The following is a 16,998-nucleotide window of genomic DNA, read 5'->3' as shown; positions in this document are numbered from 1 at the left end:
TTCCTCTTAACAATATAATGAATTTGCTCATGGCTTTTAGAGCGTTTGTTTCATGAAAAGCAATCCTTGCACAGAACTTTCCTACCGGAATATATATATATATATACCGGAATATATATATATATATTAAATATATATATATATATATATATATATATATATATATATATATATATATATATATATATATATATATATATATGGGAGAAAGGAAAAGAGACTTTGTGAAAAAACACCATTGACTTTCTGCCATCCTGATGTTTTTAAAAACATGTGTACAGTTTAATGAACTCTTCCATGCTGAGTATCAGTGGCTTTGTAGATCTTTTATATTTTCAATAAAGGTTATTCCATATTCTGAGCTGAGAAGTCCTGGCGGTTTCTTGCTCCCACTCAGTCCCTGCCCCAGTGGCCGAGGCTCGGAGGCTCCGGCAAACCCCACACCGGTTTCAGTGCCCAGGCATCACCCCACAGAGCAGGCACCGGCTCCAATTCTGCTGGCAAGAGGGCTGGTTACGGGGAACGGCTCACCCTCCAGCTCCTGGCATGGATGAAGGATCGCCTGCTGGATGGTTTAATTAAGGAAGAGGCCGAGTCTTAAATCAACCCTTACTTTTAAAAGCCTCTGGCAGAGTAGAAGGTATGAAAAGCAGAAAGGGCTTTGAGAACTGGCAGCGCATGAATTGACTGCCCTCCAGTGACCGCAGGAAGATCAAACCCACCCAGGCCTTGGATGGATCCAATGAGGCTCCTGAGAGCTTGCAGTTTCCCCACGGGATCCATTGGGCGGCTGGGTCCAATGGCTCTGGGCTATGGATCACGTTGCTCCTCCATGCCCTCCCCACCTGCCAATCCTAAGGTGGGCTTTGGTTTTGAGGCTGACCGTGACCCATTTTAGCCATTCTTCCTTTATTTACTAGACGTGGAAGGGACCTTGCAGGTCATCAAGTCCAACCCCCTGCTCAAGCAGGAGACCCTCCCCAAACAGATGGCAGTCCAATTTTGAAAGTGTTGAGTGTTGGTCTGTTCACCACCTCCGCTGGCAGGCCGTTCCACTGGTTGATCGCTCTGACCGTCAGGAAGTTCTTCCTTATGTCCAGGTTGAATCTCTCCTTGGTCAGCTTCCACCCGTTGTTCCTAGTCTGGCCCTCTGGTGCTTTGGAGAACATCCTGACCCCTTCCTCCTTATGGCAGCCCCTCAAATAGTGGACGACTGCTATCAAGTCTGCCCTGGTCCTTCTCTTCGCTAGACTGTCCATGCCCTGTTCCTGCAACAGTCCCTCGTATGTCTCGGTTTCCAATCCCTTCTCGTTCTGGTTGCTCTCTTCAGTAGGGTTTCAATGTCCTTCTTACATTGTGGTGACCAAAATTGAATGCAGTACTCTAGGTGTGGTCTGACTAGGGCAGGGGTGGGCAAAGTGGGCTCTTCTATGACCTGTGGACTTCAACTCCCAGAATTCCTCAGCCAATTATACTAGCTCAAGAATTCTGGGAGTTGAAGTCCACATGTGATAGAAGAGCCAACTTTGCCCACAACAACAACAATAATAATAGACAATATAACAGTGAAACAGTTATTGCTTTAACAAGGGCGGCTGTAAAGATTTCACTCCCACCTCCCAACGTCACCTAGTGAGGAAATGCTATTCTAGGCATGGGGGGGGGAATGATTCTCAAAAGGCCCCCACTGCACTATAGGAATTTACACATTTTGCAAATGGAATTTTTGTGTGTGCGATTTTTAGATGTGACACGCATCCCACCTGTTTTTTTCTTTCTCCCCCCTCTCCTTTTTAAATTGTTTACCTTAGTTCTTGTTTATCTTTTGATTGAAATCCTTAATAAGAATTAATTAAGAAGCCGTCCTGTGTGCCTTTGTTAGTGGCCGACACCAGGGATGGCGAACTTTTTTTCCCCCTCGGGCGCTATCACAAGCATGCGCATGTTTGTTTGATTTATAGGTTGCCCTTCTCGTGGAATGATACTTTATTCATTCATTCATTCATTCATTCATTCATTCATTCATTCATTCATTCATTCATTAGATTTATAGGCCGTCTTTCTCCTTGGGGACTGGATAATGAGGTGGGCTTATCATAATGGTGAGGAAGAGGAGGCAGCTAAAAGCTACAAAGGGAGGCACCGGTGAGTTGAGGAGGGGGAGACCATGGAAGTTGTGTTTGGGTGGGGTTGATGAGTTTCTCAGGAAGGGAGGTGAGACCTTCACGGGGCCAGATTCAAGCCCTGGGATCCCGAATGGAGATGTGGAAACAGGGCTAGAAAGGAAAGAGAAACTCTCAGTGGCCGAATGGTAGAAGATTTCCTTTTTCCCTGTTATGCCAGGCCCCGGGCAATTAGCTCCCAGTGAGTTTGGAATGAAGTTCAAACACACACGCAGTCACAGGGAAAAATTAAAGCAAGTTTATCAAGCAATCTTGTAAACACAAACTCTGAGAGGAGCCAAATTTCTCTCACCTGAAAAAAGTCCTTGAATGCGGCAGCTGCCAAAACAAAAGAGCAGATGTGACGGCTGTAAATCTCCACAGCCACCCACGCCAAATAATCTTCAAAAGTACTTCAACTGTGAAGTGTCCAAAGTACAGTAGAAGTCCTTGAATAATACGAGCTGTAGCAACGTTCTTTCTGGAGTCTCTTTCTCAAACGGATAAACGCCCACAGTTCACACTTCCCAACACCCATAATTTATCACAAAACACATTAACATAATTACCCCTTGAACAGGTGTGCTCATTTATCCTCTGAGACGCCTGTGCAACTGATCCCTTCTTGCCATAAGCCTACGCACACGGGCATCCACAAGTGGGCCCTCCTCTGATTCTGATGACTCACTAATTGGACCACTGACCAGTGGGCTGGCTGCACCCACCTCCCCGTCTGATTCCTCTCCCCCACTGTCTGTCCCTGGCTGTGAGTCAACTTCTCTGTTTGATTCTGCTGGCAATAAAACAGGTCTCTGATAACCCGAGGATTCCCCCAAAGCAACGTCCAAATCCCCCTCTGCAGGAGCTGGCCCAGAACCAAGCACAACATTTTCCCTCCTTTTGCTCACTAATTCCGGCCTGCTTGGGCCACTTTCCAGAGCCTGCTTTGCCCTGGACGGGAATAGCCTATCAATCAGGCCTCTGGGGCGGGGGAGGGGGGAGTTGAGTGCAAGGAAAGGTGAGAGACGGCCGTTCGGTGTGACTCAGGTATTCTCGCATTGGGGTTCTCACCTAGAGTGTGATCAGAAACGATGGTCTCTTATTTCTTCTGAGGTGGGGGCGAATTCCGGCCCTGTGCTTCCCAAGGAAACGGCTCTGTGTTAAATTGGTCTTTGTGCTGAATTTCTTTCCCTGAATCCATTATCTGGCGTTCGGAGGCTGCCGATAACACCTCCGGCTAGTCGGGAGGAATAAAATTGCAGCCGAAATTGCATTGAATGACGGGAAGAACAAGTGTGTGGAAACTTTGCTGCAGGAGGCGCAAGTTTAACTCAAACGCAAGACTTTGTATATCGTAAAACCTTTATTAGTTGACCCCGTGGTGTGCGTCTGATTTCCAGGGGGCTCGGCACTGGGACAGAACAGTTTCCATCCGTTGCTTCTTGTCCTGCCCTCAGGTCGCCTTTGGAAACTAGGCTGACCCCCAAATCTTTGGGCCAGCCCCTCCGATATTGGGGGATGGCTGTTGTGTGCTTCCTGGTCTTCCTCTTTCTTGCGCTAGAACATCAGCTCCCTCCCTCAAACATTCGCCCCATGATTTAACCTCCAAGTCCTTTCACTGTCTTTGCGGCTCCTTCCTGGCCCAGGTCTTCTTCTGTTTTTTCCCAGCCAAGCTCCGTGGAGTGACCGCTTGCCAGCTTCCGTGGGCTCTGGTCCATTTCACATTGTTTCTGACTTTTCAGGTCCCTGCCTGAGTGGCATTTTTACCTGGAAAGTGCAGCTACTGGCCCCTCTGCCCATTTGGTGGAAGGCTTGTGGCCACTCCGTATCCAACGAAGCACTCCCCGGTACTCCAGGTCCCTCTTGCCCGTCAGCTGGACCGAGTCCCATAAATTGATCTGAGCCACCAAACGTGGGTCTGTAGCCATCCGTGAAGCAGGCTGCCTTCTTGTCTCGCCTCAAGGCCTCGCTGGATTGCCAAGCAACAGTTCTGCAGGATGTTTCCCAAGTATTTATAATCTCTAGCATGTGATTTATTTATTTTTTCCCTCCTTTAAGGAGAAGGAAGAGAGTCCAGGCTTCCACCAGTTCTTTTCAGGCAGAACCCGGTAAGAAAAAATACCCAACCCCCTTAGAAGCCCCTTCACGCGTTTTTTCCCACATCTGTGCGGATGCAAGCTCACATCTGCTTCTATTCGATGGCCAAGGGGATGATCCAGCCTTCCGAGATTATTGTGTTGTATTACTGCATTTATTTTATTTATCAAATGGATTAGCCGCCCACCTGACCACAGGAGGCCACCTTGCCACATTAAAAGGTAAAACTCTAGTAATAGAATACTACAAGGTTGTAAAATATTACATAATGCAATAGCTAAAAGATGGGGAAGGAGTAGGATGAGGGGGGCAGAGATCTGATATCAATCTATCAACCACCCCCAATCTGAAGGCCCCCTCGACACACACACAAAAGCCCAGTCTTTAAGCTGTTTCTGCCTTGCAGTTTTGTAAGGAAGGACATGTCTGAATTATTCCCGGTCAGTTTCCCTTACGTGTGTCATAAATAAGAGAAGGAATACAGCGCCCCCCACTCACCTTGGGGTTTTTATTTAATTTACTTATATAGCTGCCCCTCTCCTGGAAAAGACAAGGTATCATCTCCACCGTCAACCCACCTGAGGGCAGAGGCTTCCTGAACCCACAACTGAGCGGTTAAAATAATAATAATAATTTATTAGATTTGCATGCCACCCCTCTCCGAGGACTCGGGGGGGGGGGCAGAAAAGAGTTGTAGACCTCCTTCCTCGCTGCTTGTTTGATGCCCTCCTGGTGTAGCAAAACTCCACACCCAAGGAACATAGAAACATAGAAACATAGATAGAAACATAGAAGTCTGACGGCAGAAAAAAGACCTCATGGTCCCTCTAGTCTGCCCTTATACTATTTTCTGTATTTCAACTTGGGATGGATCTATGTTTATCCCAGCCATGTTTACATTCAGTTACTGTGGATTGGCCAACCACGTCTGCTGGAAATTTGTTCCAAGGATCTACTACTCTTTCAGTAAAATAATATTTTCTCATGTTGCTTTTGATCTTTCTCCCAATGTCCTGGAAAAGCTACTATTAGGCACGCTCCCCAACTGACCAGAATGTGGAAAGAATGTCTGTGTGTGTATGTGTGTGTGTGTGTTTGTATTGTCTAGGAAAATCTTAAAGATTAGTTTGGATTTTTCTTCTGGAATCCTCTCCGTCCAATCTGTGTGGTCCCTGAAACCAATGCATCTTCCAGGTAAAAAGAGTAAAGAGATGCCCAGCCCAGTGGTCATCTTTGGAGGTTCCTCCACTGACTGGGGGGCGTTTGGAAGGAAGGAGAGACGTCCACTGCATCCATTGGTTTTCTCATAGGGTTTCCTATTATTTTCCTACACGGTGCACAGCAGAGCCGAAATAGAAGCAGCGGGACTGTCAATCTAGGGAGTGAACGTTGTGTTGACATAGTCTTCTGGTGACTCAAGGATTTGGGGGGGGGGGACACCAACAGCAGCCCACATGGGCCCAGAGCTCCTTGTACCCTGACTGAAGAACGGATCTGGCCCCAGGCCTTGAAGGAAGGTCAGCAGGGACCCAGCTGGGGAACAAAGGGTCACTCTGTCCTGAGAGTTTTCTCCCTTCCCAGCTTGGAGTCCGTCGTTCCCCAGAGGGAAGGAGCCCCATCAGCCACTCCCTGGAAGAAGCACAGGAGGCTTTGTTTGGGGCCCGTCGTCCTGCCTGCCTCAGGAAGACCCACCTGCCCTGGTCTGCTCGCTCTGCGGCAAGACCCCCCAATGCGGCCATTATCGCTGCAAGGCCACATTGCCTGCTACTGGTTGGAAAAGGCAGGAGGACAGGAGTGACGGACACAGCTCTGGGTTCCTTGTATGCGCCTTGCGGCCTTCCACACTCTTTGTTTGGACCACGTCCTGAAAACTCTCTGTCTAAAGGTTCGGTGGGCATGACGTGTGTGAGTGTATTCTCAAAGTACAAAAGACACAATAGCACAGCTGGAAGGGACCATGGAGACCAGCTGTTCTCAGTTTGCCTCCAGAAGTGATCTCAGAGCCATGCTCAGGCAAGAAGATGCCGAGTTGGAAGGGACCTTCAAGGCCTTCTAGTCCAACTCTTCTCCCACGCAGGAGACCCTACACCAGCGATGGAGGAACCTCCTTTGGTTTGCATGCCAAAGGGTGTGTGCTAGCAGGAGTGCACATGTCTATACCCATTCCCTCCCCTCCACGCATGTGCACACACACACCCTATGCTGCCTCTGTGCATGCGCACACTCACTGAAGCCTGGGATGGTGAAAGAACCAGCCAAAAGGACAAAGTGGAATTTCAGAAAAACAGACTTTTGGTTTCCGTCTTGGGCTGTTTTTTGCACTCCGGAGCCTTCAGGAAGCTTCATGGTTGCCTAAATCTTTGCCCACACTAGAGATGTCCAGAATATACCCTGGCCACAGATATCTCCTTCACCCAAAACTCCCACTTGACATCACGGCGGGATGAGACAGGCGGGGTCAGGATGGGTCTGCCTGCTCCCGTGCTGAGTTCTTCCCGTCGGTGGGCTCCAAAAGGGGCCAAAGCTGTGCTGTAGGGGCAGTGAAGCAAAGAGGGGCACCTCGTGAGGTCGCAGAGAGTTGTAGTTCTCCTGTCTGACCCCAGGCTCTTTTCCCCCCTCAGTCACAGCAAGAAGAAGGTCACCGATTTTGAACTGCGGAACGACCTGATTATCTTAATCTGCTCTAATGAGGAAAGCTAAGAATGCCGAATGAAGAATGCAAAACGCAGAAGGAAGAAGGAATTTTGCACAGAAGGCTGCGAGTTCCTTTCGATTTTGGCATTCAAGAACAAACACAAGGATTCAGCTTTCTTGGTTTATTTTGTTTATTCATCAAATTTTATACCTGCATTTCATTCCACCATAGTAAACCAAAATTGCCGAAGGCTGTGTTTGCTTAACACACTCACCCGTGGTTAACACAATCCCGTTTTCTGGATTCGTGGGAAACACACGGAACCACCAGCTAGAGAAACGGGCCGGGTTCCCCAAAGAAACCAGGGTAAAATGAGACCGGCTGGTCTGCAGGTTAGGAAGTCACAGCCCCAGCATGGAGATGTTCTGGCTGGAGGATCCGATGGAAAAAACAAAACATATCCCACAAATCTGGTCAGGGCACCCATTGTGTCCCGAAATGCAAAGTCATTCCCATCTGACCATAAAGCCACGAAGCCTGGGCACTGCAGGCGGAGAAAACACACAGGGGATTACAGCAGGAGGGGGCAAAATACGCTGGGGCTCTGGAAGAACAGCAGGAGGGACCAGGCCGGGCAAAGAGGGCCAATAAGACCAGAGTCCAGCTGGAGCGGCTACAGGCGGTCTGACTAAACCTGGAGCTCAGAGGGAGAAAACCAGGAGCAGGTTCATACTGGTCAATCCACAGGAACTGAATTTAAACCTGCCTGGGATAAACATAGATCCACCCTAAGATAAAATACAGGAAAGCGTATAAGGGCAGACGAGAGGGACCAGGAGGTCTTTTTCCTCCGTCAATCTTCTATGTTTCTATGTTTCTAGAGAGTAGAGTATATAGAGTGTAGAGTGTGGAGTAGAGTAGAGTAGCAGAAGAGAAGAGAAGAGAAGTGAGAAATGTCCTTGGTGTGGTAGAAAATCTCTTATGAAATATATTAACTTTGTACAGTAAATAAAGAAATAACAACAATGATGGGAGTAATATAAGATGGGACTAAATACAAGCATCATTTTAAAGCTTATGCCCAGAAAATTTTAGGGATTTTTTTTTTTAACATATCCAAACAACATACAAATTATGTTGTATTAAATTGTATATTTTTTACCATTGGACTTTTATTGTTGTGCACCATCCCGAGCCCACTAGGAGGACAGCCTATACATTTAATAAAATAAAATAAATAAAAGCTTATTTTCTGTATATAAATTAGAGACACAGAGATTATTACATATAGGATTACACAGTATAGTCACGTATATGCACATGAGTGTATGCACATAAGGCATATGTGATAGAGATTGGCATGTTATCTGATTGTAACAGGTAATATGAAAGCAGAGAGAAGGCCCTGCATGCTCATTAAATCGTTCACTAATAAATGGGGGTTTTCTTGTATGGCTATCTATTAAGAAGCTTTGAATTTGCAGTAGAGTTTTAGAATTCAAATCCCAATGTTCAATTTGTTCTAAACAAGCTTGAGTGACTATAATATAATAGAAACATAGAAGATTGATGGCAAAAAAATACCTCCTGGCCAATCTAGTCTGCCCTTAGACTATTTCCTGTATTTTATCTTAGGATGGATCTATGTTTATCCCAGGCAGGTTTCAAATGTCTGCTGGAAGTTTGTCCCAAGCATCTACTACTGTTTCAGTCAAATAATATTTTCTCATGTTGCTTCTGATCTTTCCCCCAACTGACCTCAGATTGTGCCCCCTTGTTCTTGAGTTCACTTTCCTATTAAAAACACTTCCCTCCTGAACCTTATTTAACCCTTTAACATATTTAAATGCTTCGATCGTGTCCCCCCTTCTCCCTTCTGTCCTCCAGACTCTACAGATTGAGTTCATGAAGTCTTTCCTGATCAGTTTTATGCTTAAGACCTTCCATCATTGTTGTAGCCCATCTTTGGACCCGTTCAATTTTGTCAATCTCTTTTTGTAGGTGAGGTCTCCAGAACTGGACACAGTATTATTCCAAATGGGGTCTCACCAGCGCTCTATACAGCAGGATCACAATCACCCTCTTCCTGCTTGTTATACCTCTAGCTATATTTATTTATTTTATTTATTCGATTTTTATGCTGCCCTTCTCCTTAGACTCAGGGCGGCTTACAACATGTTACCAATAGCCCTTTTTAACAGAATCAGCCTCTTGCCCCCACAATCCGGGTCCTCACTTGACCCACCTCGGAAGGATGGAAGGCTGAGTCAATCTTGAGCCAGTGATGAGATTTGAACTGCTGACCTTCAGATCTACAAGTCAGCTCCAGTGGCCTGCAGTACAGCACTCTACCTGCTGTGCCACCCCGTCTCTCTCTCTCTATATATATATATCTACGAAAACATATATATATAAATATATATAATCTGTGTATTTTTCAAGAAGCTGGGCTGATAAATAATTAAATGGACCCACCGCCCAGCTGTTGGAAGAACCCATAAGCCCCAGCCAGCCTCAGTGTGCTTTGGTGGCGTTCAGCCGAGCCCTCACCTTCAGGGAAAGGTTATCTAACCGCCATCAGAGGAGATGGGGCACATCCTGGATCAAGGAAGCCAAGTTAAAACTCGGATGACAGGTTTGGCAGATTCCCAAGGGCCCCAATTTGGAAGAAGCTCAGACGTCTCACACATTATGACAGCAAACGTTCTGGGGTCTGAAAGGTAGAAAGATTCTTTTCCCCCCCTAACGATGATCGTAGGAAAAGGCTCCTGCGAGGGTCCAGATTTAGAACAAAAGGCATCAAGCGAAACACAGGCTGGAAACCACCCACACGTCTCCCCCCCTCCCAGCAGCAGGTCAGAGAGAGAGGAGAGGAGAGACTCTTCATTTAAGGCTTTGCCACTTTGCAAGATTCGAGCCAAGGACGGCACCACTTTCCCTCTTGAGGGCAAGTGGTAGATATAATCCACCTCTAATTTGAACAGAAGCAAGAGGGGCCGAAAATGGTCAGAAGCCCCCGAGGGAGCCTGAACTGTCCACCTGGCCTGATTAATGGAGCTTTTAGTCCATTTTCGCAGCACCTTGTTTTTCAGGGGTCATTTCTGGGGATGGAGGGAAGCACTTTACACTGGTGGCCGCTGAGTGAACCCGCTGAGTGGGTCAGGGCCCAGGAGCTTTGCAGCCGGCGAGCACATTAACAAACTAGCACAGAAACCTCAGAAGTGAATGCACGCACACACGGAGACAGACGGAAACGGCGTCCAAAGTTGCCGTGTGTGAGTCTCCAAAAAAAGACAGCTGAGGACCCAGATTGTTGGGGGCAAATATGCTGATTCTGTGAACTGCTTAGAGAGGGTTGGAAAAGCTCTGTGAAGGGGTAGATAAGTCTAAATGCTGTTGCTATTATCCTTCCTTCCTTCCTTCCTTCCTTCCTTCCTTCATTCCTTCCTTCCATTCTTCCTTCTGAGATGGGTCAAATGAGGACCCAGATTGTTGGCAGTAATATGTTGATTCTGTAAACTGCTTAGAGAGGACTGGAAAAGTATTAGCAAGCAGTATATGTCTAAATGGTACTGCCCTCCCTTCCTTCCTTCCTTCCTTCCTTCCTTCCTTCCTTCCTTCCTTCCTGCCTTCCTTCCTTCCTGCCTTCCTGCCTTCCTTCCTTCCATCCATCCATTCTTCCATCCATCCTTCCTTCCGTCCTTCCTTCCTTCCATCCATCCTTCCTTCCTTCCTTCCTTCCATCCATCCATTCCATTCTTCCTTCCTTCCTTCCTTCCTTCCATTCCATTCTTCCTTCCTTCCTTCCTTCCATCCATCCTTCCTTCCTTCCTTCCTTCCATCCATCCATTCTTCCATCCATCCTTCCTTCCGTCCTTCCTTCCTTCCTTCCATCCATCCTTCCTTCCTTCCTTCCTTCCATCCATCCATTCCATTCTTCCTTCCTTCCTTCCTTCCTTCCTTCCATTCCATTCTTCCTTCCTTCCTTCCTTCCTTCCATCCATCCATTCCATTCTTCCTTCCTTCCTTCCTTCCTTCCTTCCTTCCTGCCTTCCTTCCTTCCTGCCTTCCTGCCTTCCTTCCTTCCATCCATCCATTCTTCCATCCATCCTTCCTTCCGTCCTTCCTTCCATCCATCCTTCCTTCCTTCCTTCCTTCCATCCATCCATTCCATTCTTCCTTCCTTCCTTCCTTCCTTCCTTCCATTCCATTCTTCCTTCCTTCCTTCCTTCCATCCATCCTTCCTTCCTTCCTTCCTTCCTTCCATCCATCCATCCATTCTTCCATCCATCCTTCCTTCCGTCCTTCCTTCCTTCCTTCCTTCCATCCATCCTTCCTTCCTTCCTTCCATCCATCCATTCCATTCTTCCTTCCTTCCTTCCTTCCTTCCATTCCATTCTTCCTTCCTTCCTTCCTTCCTTCCTTCCTTCCTTCCATCCATCCATTCCATTCTTCCTTCCTTCCTTCCTTCCTTCCTTCCTTCCTTCCTTCCTTCCTGCCTTCCTGCCTTCCTTCCTTCCATCCATCCATTCTTCCATCCATCCTTCCTTCCGTCCTTCCTTCCTTCCATCCATCCTTCCTTCCTTCCTTCCTTCCATCCATCCATTCCATTCTTCCTTCCTTCCTTCCTTCCTGCCTTCCATCCATTCTTTCTTCCTTCCTTCCTTCCTTCCTTCCTTCCATCCATCCATTCCATTCTTCCTTCCTTCCTTCCTTCCATCCATCCATTCCTTCCTTCCGTCCTTCCTTCCTTCCTGCCTTCCTTCCTTCCATCCATCCATTCTTCCATCCATCCTTCCATCCTTCCTTCCGTCCTTCCTTCCATCCATTCTTCCATCCTTCCTTCCTTCCTTCCATTCTTCCTTCTGTGATGGGTCAAATGAGGACCCCGATTGTTGGGGGCAATATGCTGATTCTGTGAAACATTTGAGAGAGGGCTGGAAAAGCACTGGGAAGTCTAAATGCTATTGCTATGGAAGACCGGGGCCTTGTGGGGGGCCTCCCTAATTATGAAATACCTTCTTCCAAAACATTTGCAGGGGTTTTGTAAACCTTATGAAGCCTGTAAAAAGGACAGAAACGAAATGCTCCCCAGAATCCAGCCGCTTCGTTCTCTACACCTGAATCCAAGGCAAAAGCCAAAATGGATCTTATCTGCGGGACGATTGTGGGATTCTGCAGCAGAAACTCCGTGGAGCCTGCGTAAGAGCCTGGGCTTTCTAAGTTCAATTTCTGTGATGCAAGGGAGAAATAAATTACAATATGAAGTATTGATTAATTAAACAATTAGGTGGGAGAACTGGGCATGGGTAGTTGAATGAAGGACCAGGCGAGACAGGATAGCAGTCTTCCAGTATCTCAGGGGTGGCCCCAAAGAAGAGGGATTCAAGCTCTTCTCCAAAGCACATGAGGGTAGGTCAAGGAGCAACGGGTGGAAACTAAACAAGGAGAGAAGCAACTTAGAACTAAGGAGAAAGTTCCTCGCAGTCAGAACAATTAATCAGTGGAACAGCTTGCCACCAGAAGTGGTGAATGCTCCAACACTGGAAGTTTTTCAGAAGATGTTGGATAACCATCTGTCTGAAATAGTGTAGGGTTTCCTGCCTAAGCAGAGGGTTGGGCTAGAAGACCTCCAAGGTCCCTTCCAACTCAGCTGTTGTTGTTGTTGTTATTAAAGTGTTTTGCGGACATGATCAAGCAGAGAGTCCTATAGGAAAGGGGCCAAGGGAGTCAAGAGAGGGGGTCTCAATCTGCCCCTTTCCTCCATCTGCTGCAACACCCCTGGTGGCTCTTTGATTGAAGGATCGTGGCCGCTTTGATTGACAACGAGTCCCTCCCTCCAGGCAACCCCCCCCCCCTTGCAATAAAGGCTTCAGTGCCAGAACGCTTTGCCCTGCTGGCTCCAAGCCAGAATTAAAAATAACCGAAACATTTTCCTTACTCGGAGCAGAAATCCAAATTTAAGAGCGACCGTTTCTGCCTTGGGTTTTGCAGCCTATAAAAAGCCGCCACAATGAAATCATCCTCGTAAATAGCAGCTTTGCTGTGTCATTTTGGTTAAGGGGCAAAAGCTGGAGAAACGAGGCAGCAGGAAAAGCCGGCAATGCCCAGAGACCGGAGGGGAAGTCCACATAGGTGGCTGCGGGAGGAGGCTCGGAACCAGCCAGGCTTGGGGTTGTACCGACAGCTGCCTCCGCTCCCAGGCCTCGCTCCACGTTCTTTTGGAAAGACCAGCCCAACCCCTACAGCATTGGGGGAGGTCCATGTTCCCCCTCACCACAGAAAATATATCTGCCGGGTTCCCAGGAGAAAGCGGCCTCTTCCAAAGTCAGCCACGTGGACGCAGGCGCCTTCAACACAGGAAAGATATTGCCACTCGAACACGTGCTTGGAAGAGGCATCAATCAACACGCAGCTGGTTGGAATGACAGGTCCACTGAATGTGGCACGATTGGTTTGTGAGTTAGGATGCCTAGACTCACACCAGAAGTCTGGATTTCAGCTGCTATGGGTTGTGCGGTCTCTTCTCCCAACTGGGAAAAGGGTTTGGTAAATCGGAAGAGCTCTGCGCATGCACCATTGCTACATCTTCTCAAAAATATAATACAGTGGAACATCTACTTATGAACTTAATTCATTCCGTGACCAGGTTCTTAAGTAGAAAAGTTTGTAAGAAGAAGCAATTTTTCCCATAGGAGTCAATGTAAAAGCAAATAAGGCGTATGATTGGGGAAACCACAGGGAGGGTAGAGGCCCTGTTTCCTGCCAGGAGATTCCTAGAGAGACCCCCACGGAGACTTCTTCCCACCTTTTCCAAGCCTGTTTCCTCCCTGGAGATTCCTAGAGAGGCCCCACGGAGGCTTCTCCCTGCCTTTTACGGCCCTGTTTCCTCCCAGGAGATTCCTAGAGAGGCCCCATGGAGGCTTCTCGCTGCTTTTTCAAGAGGTCAAGGATGTTTTCTGTCAGCCCTTTGCTGATGTACTAAAGGGCGTGGAAAGAAGATACAACTAGCTGGACAAGAGACCCCCCCCCCATTGGCGTTGGACTCATAGCACGAATGAATTAGGCAGAAGCTGGAGAGGCAACACTTCAAAACCCATGTATTTTCAGAAGCTTACTCCATAGGCAACGGTAAAAAGGTTATCATACAGTTGACAGTTTGGTCAAGGTCTTGCAGGGCGGACTCCCCTGTCTGGTGTTGGCTCATCCTCCAGCTACAAAAAGAGGGAATCTCCCACCGGGAGGAGCATTAAACCATCCGGATTCTTAAAGTGCCTCAATAATAACAATCCATCACAGTCCTCAGAGGCCACGTAACACTTCCATCGTCCAATTCACTAGGCCATGCAGAACTGTTAAATCCTCCAGGAAAAACCCATTTAGTGCAAGGAGAAACAGAGGAACAGAAAAGGGAAAAATAAGTAAATAAAAGGCACAAGCAGTTTCCCCCTCCCCCCCTCCCCCCACCTTAACACTTTTATAATATTCATCTGGGTTAACGCAGTTTAATGTCATCGCCAAAAACAGCTATAAAATATCGTACCAATTTCTGTACACTATACATCTCTATCCTACATCCCCTCCCCCAAAACAAAGGTACCCAGTTGAAGAGCTTCGAGATAAATGTACAGCGTTCGAATTTTTCTTCTTTCTTTCCTTTTTTTAAGAAAAAAAATACATTTTACATCAAGACACGCGAGTGCTCTCGGTTCCGAAGAAGTGCATTCCGTTCATCCAGTCAAAGGCTTTTTTAGTTCTGATCGGGGGGGGGGGGGGGTTATTGCTGGGACACAACAGTTTGGCCTGGCCATTTTTAGCTCATGGCACCGTTGGGACACCATGTTTGGTGACCCCTCCGTCTCCTTTTATTTGGTCGTCAGCCTGAAGAGCCGCTTCGTCCCAGTCGCTCCACGCTTGAGAGAGAGGCAGGGGGGCAACGAGGAAGCCCTCACCCATCACTGGCCCCCCTTCCTGGGTAAGGACGGAGCCGCGGCTGGCCTTCAAGGAAGCAGAGCGGTGGGGAAGAGGCTGCAGGCTCCTCAGCCCTGGCCCTGAAGTGGTTGGAAAATTCAGGGCGGCCTCCTCTATCTTTGCTCTCTTTCCCACCCACTCCTCAATTTTGAGAGCAGGTAGCAAGACATGAAGCATCTCCCTGTCACCGAATAGAAACACAGTAATGGCTTGGCACGGGGGTCTTTCTACTCTCCCCTGCCCTCGGTGTCACTCATCTCCCTCCAATCGGGGCGGCCAAATTTCACTATCCTATTCTTTTTTTTCAACTGGAGGAAATGTTGAGCGAGAGCTGCCCAATGCCCCCCACCCACCCACCACTACTCAAAATAAACACAACCCGAAATCTTCTGAGCTTTTCCGAAACCTTTTAAGACCCCAAAGCTGCCTGGTTTCTATCCGGCTGCCATGAATGCAGGGGTTGGAATAAGAGGTTGGTATTTCAAGGCAGAAGAGTTTGCAGCCTGGGGTGTTTTCATGCCGGGCAGCATGCCGTGTCTCTGTTGCGCTGTTGCGTCGCTTTTCATGGAGCTGCACAACAACTCACACTCATTGTTAAAGCAGCGGTGACGCCGTCCCTGAGCTCTGCTCATCAGTTGCTACTCACGCTAAGCAAGTAGCAACCGGTGAGAAGCTGCATCTTTGCTCCCCTGGCCTCCGTCTCTCTTTCTCTCGCGCGCATATTGCTTTTTCCTCAAGCGTTCAGATTTGGTGCACATCAATTAGCGTACAGGTGTGTTGCCATAGAAACAGAAGTCTCCATTTTGCCTCCGGGAAAAACCAGTTCCGCAAAAGCAAAGAGTTTTGGATCGTTTTTTAAGCAAACGTAATAAAGGAAACTCTTTCAATAAAGGGGGGGGGAATTAACCCTCTGGATGGAGATATTTGGCAGGGGGGCACCGAAGTCTATCTACATTCGCATATTTTGATATTTCTGTAATTTACATATGTTACACTGGGCTCAGGGCTTGTATTTGCTGGCTTAGGAAGTGAAACGAGGCTAAAGGGTCCCGGGTGCGAGATGCACCGACACTCTGGAGAATCTGGGCAGCGAGGGAGGCACATCCACAAAGTGCATAAGTTGTGGTTTGAGTGCATGCAAATACTTCCTCATCATGCATTAGAGCAAGCAGGAATTTCACGTTTTTCTTTCAGCATGACTAACCGGCGTTGTTATCATGAGGACATGAATGCCTGCTACTTCATAAAATACTGAGAGATGCATTCACATAAAACTTTTGCACTGAGCTGCATCGTTTTCTTTAATACTTGGGGGGGGGGAGAGGAAGGGGGAACGGAGGTTATTAATTGCTGTTGTTGTTATTATTATTATTATTATAACGCACGTCAGACAAGCAGCCTTGTTGTGATGCGTCGACGTTTCTGTGCTTATGTAGGTTAACGGGGTGGGGTGGGGTTTAAGACCGGGAGAATGAGCGCGTCCATCCTGGCCTTGACCCAGGTCAGGCCAAGGGCAGGTCCACCATATCTCCCGCATCACCCTACAAGCATTTCAGAAAAGGCGGAGGAAGAGGAGGAGGAGGAGGAGGGCCCTCCGCCCGTACTAGGACTTGTACAAAGCCAATGCAGAAGATGAAATGGAGGAGATGGCACACGAGCCCCCACGAGACGATGGGCGGGGGGAGGAGGTTCTGGGGGGGGTCGCCATGAAGATGAGGCCCCCTCATTCTTCGCGCAGCTGCAAGCAGTAGCGGTGGTAGCGAAGCTGGAAGAAGACTTGCTCTAGAATAGAGTGGGACATTCCAGGCAGCGAGTAGTGTTCCACCAGCCCAACATGCTTGAAGCCCAAGGACTCGTACAACTTGTGCGCTGCCACCTTCACCGCCGTGGTCCCCAGCACCACAGAGGAGTAGTTGTTGACCAGGGCAAACTCCAGCACTTTCCGACCCAGCGCTTTCGCGATCCCTTTACCGCGGTATTTAGAGTCCACGGACATGCGCCGCAATTCCAACGTGTTGTCCTCCTCGTTGCCTCGGGCAGCCACGATGCCCACCACGTTGCCGTTTAACACCGCCACCCAGAAGCAGGAACCTGTGGGCACAAAGCATAGGGTCAGTCGGGAGGGAACAGAAC

At 48.0% G+C, this 16,998-nt stretch overlaps 1 protein-coding gene across 1 annotated transcript in view; it reads right to left on the bottom strand.

The window, feature by feature from the left end:
- Positions 1-13,982: 13,982 nt before the first annotated feature.
- The window catches only part of NAT8L (N-acetyltransferase 8 like), a 34,697-nt gene continuing 31,681 nt past the window's right edge, over positions 13,983-16,998 (bottom strand). Inside the window, exon 3 of the mRNA XM_070751460.1 lies at positions 13,983-16,956. Coding sequence (XP_070607561.1) covers positions 16,589-16,956 — 368 coding nt within the window. The 3' untranslated portion in view covers positions 13,983-16,588. The remainder of the gene's footprint in view (positions 16,957-16,998) is intronic.

The sequence above is a fragment of the Erythrolamprus reginae genome, chromosome 4, assembly GCF_031021105.1.
Source record: "Erythrolamprus reginae isolate rEryReg1 chromosome 4, rEryReg1.hap1, whole genome shotgun sequence".
NCBI classification, from domain to species: domain Eukaryota; kingdom Metazoa; phylum Chordata; class Lepidosauria; order Squamata; family Dipsadidae; genus Erythrolamprus; species Erythrolamprus reginae.
Note: the sequence above shows the minus strand (reverse complement) of the source record. Positions and strands in the feature narration are given on the sequence as shown.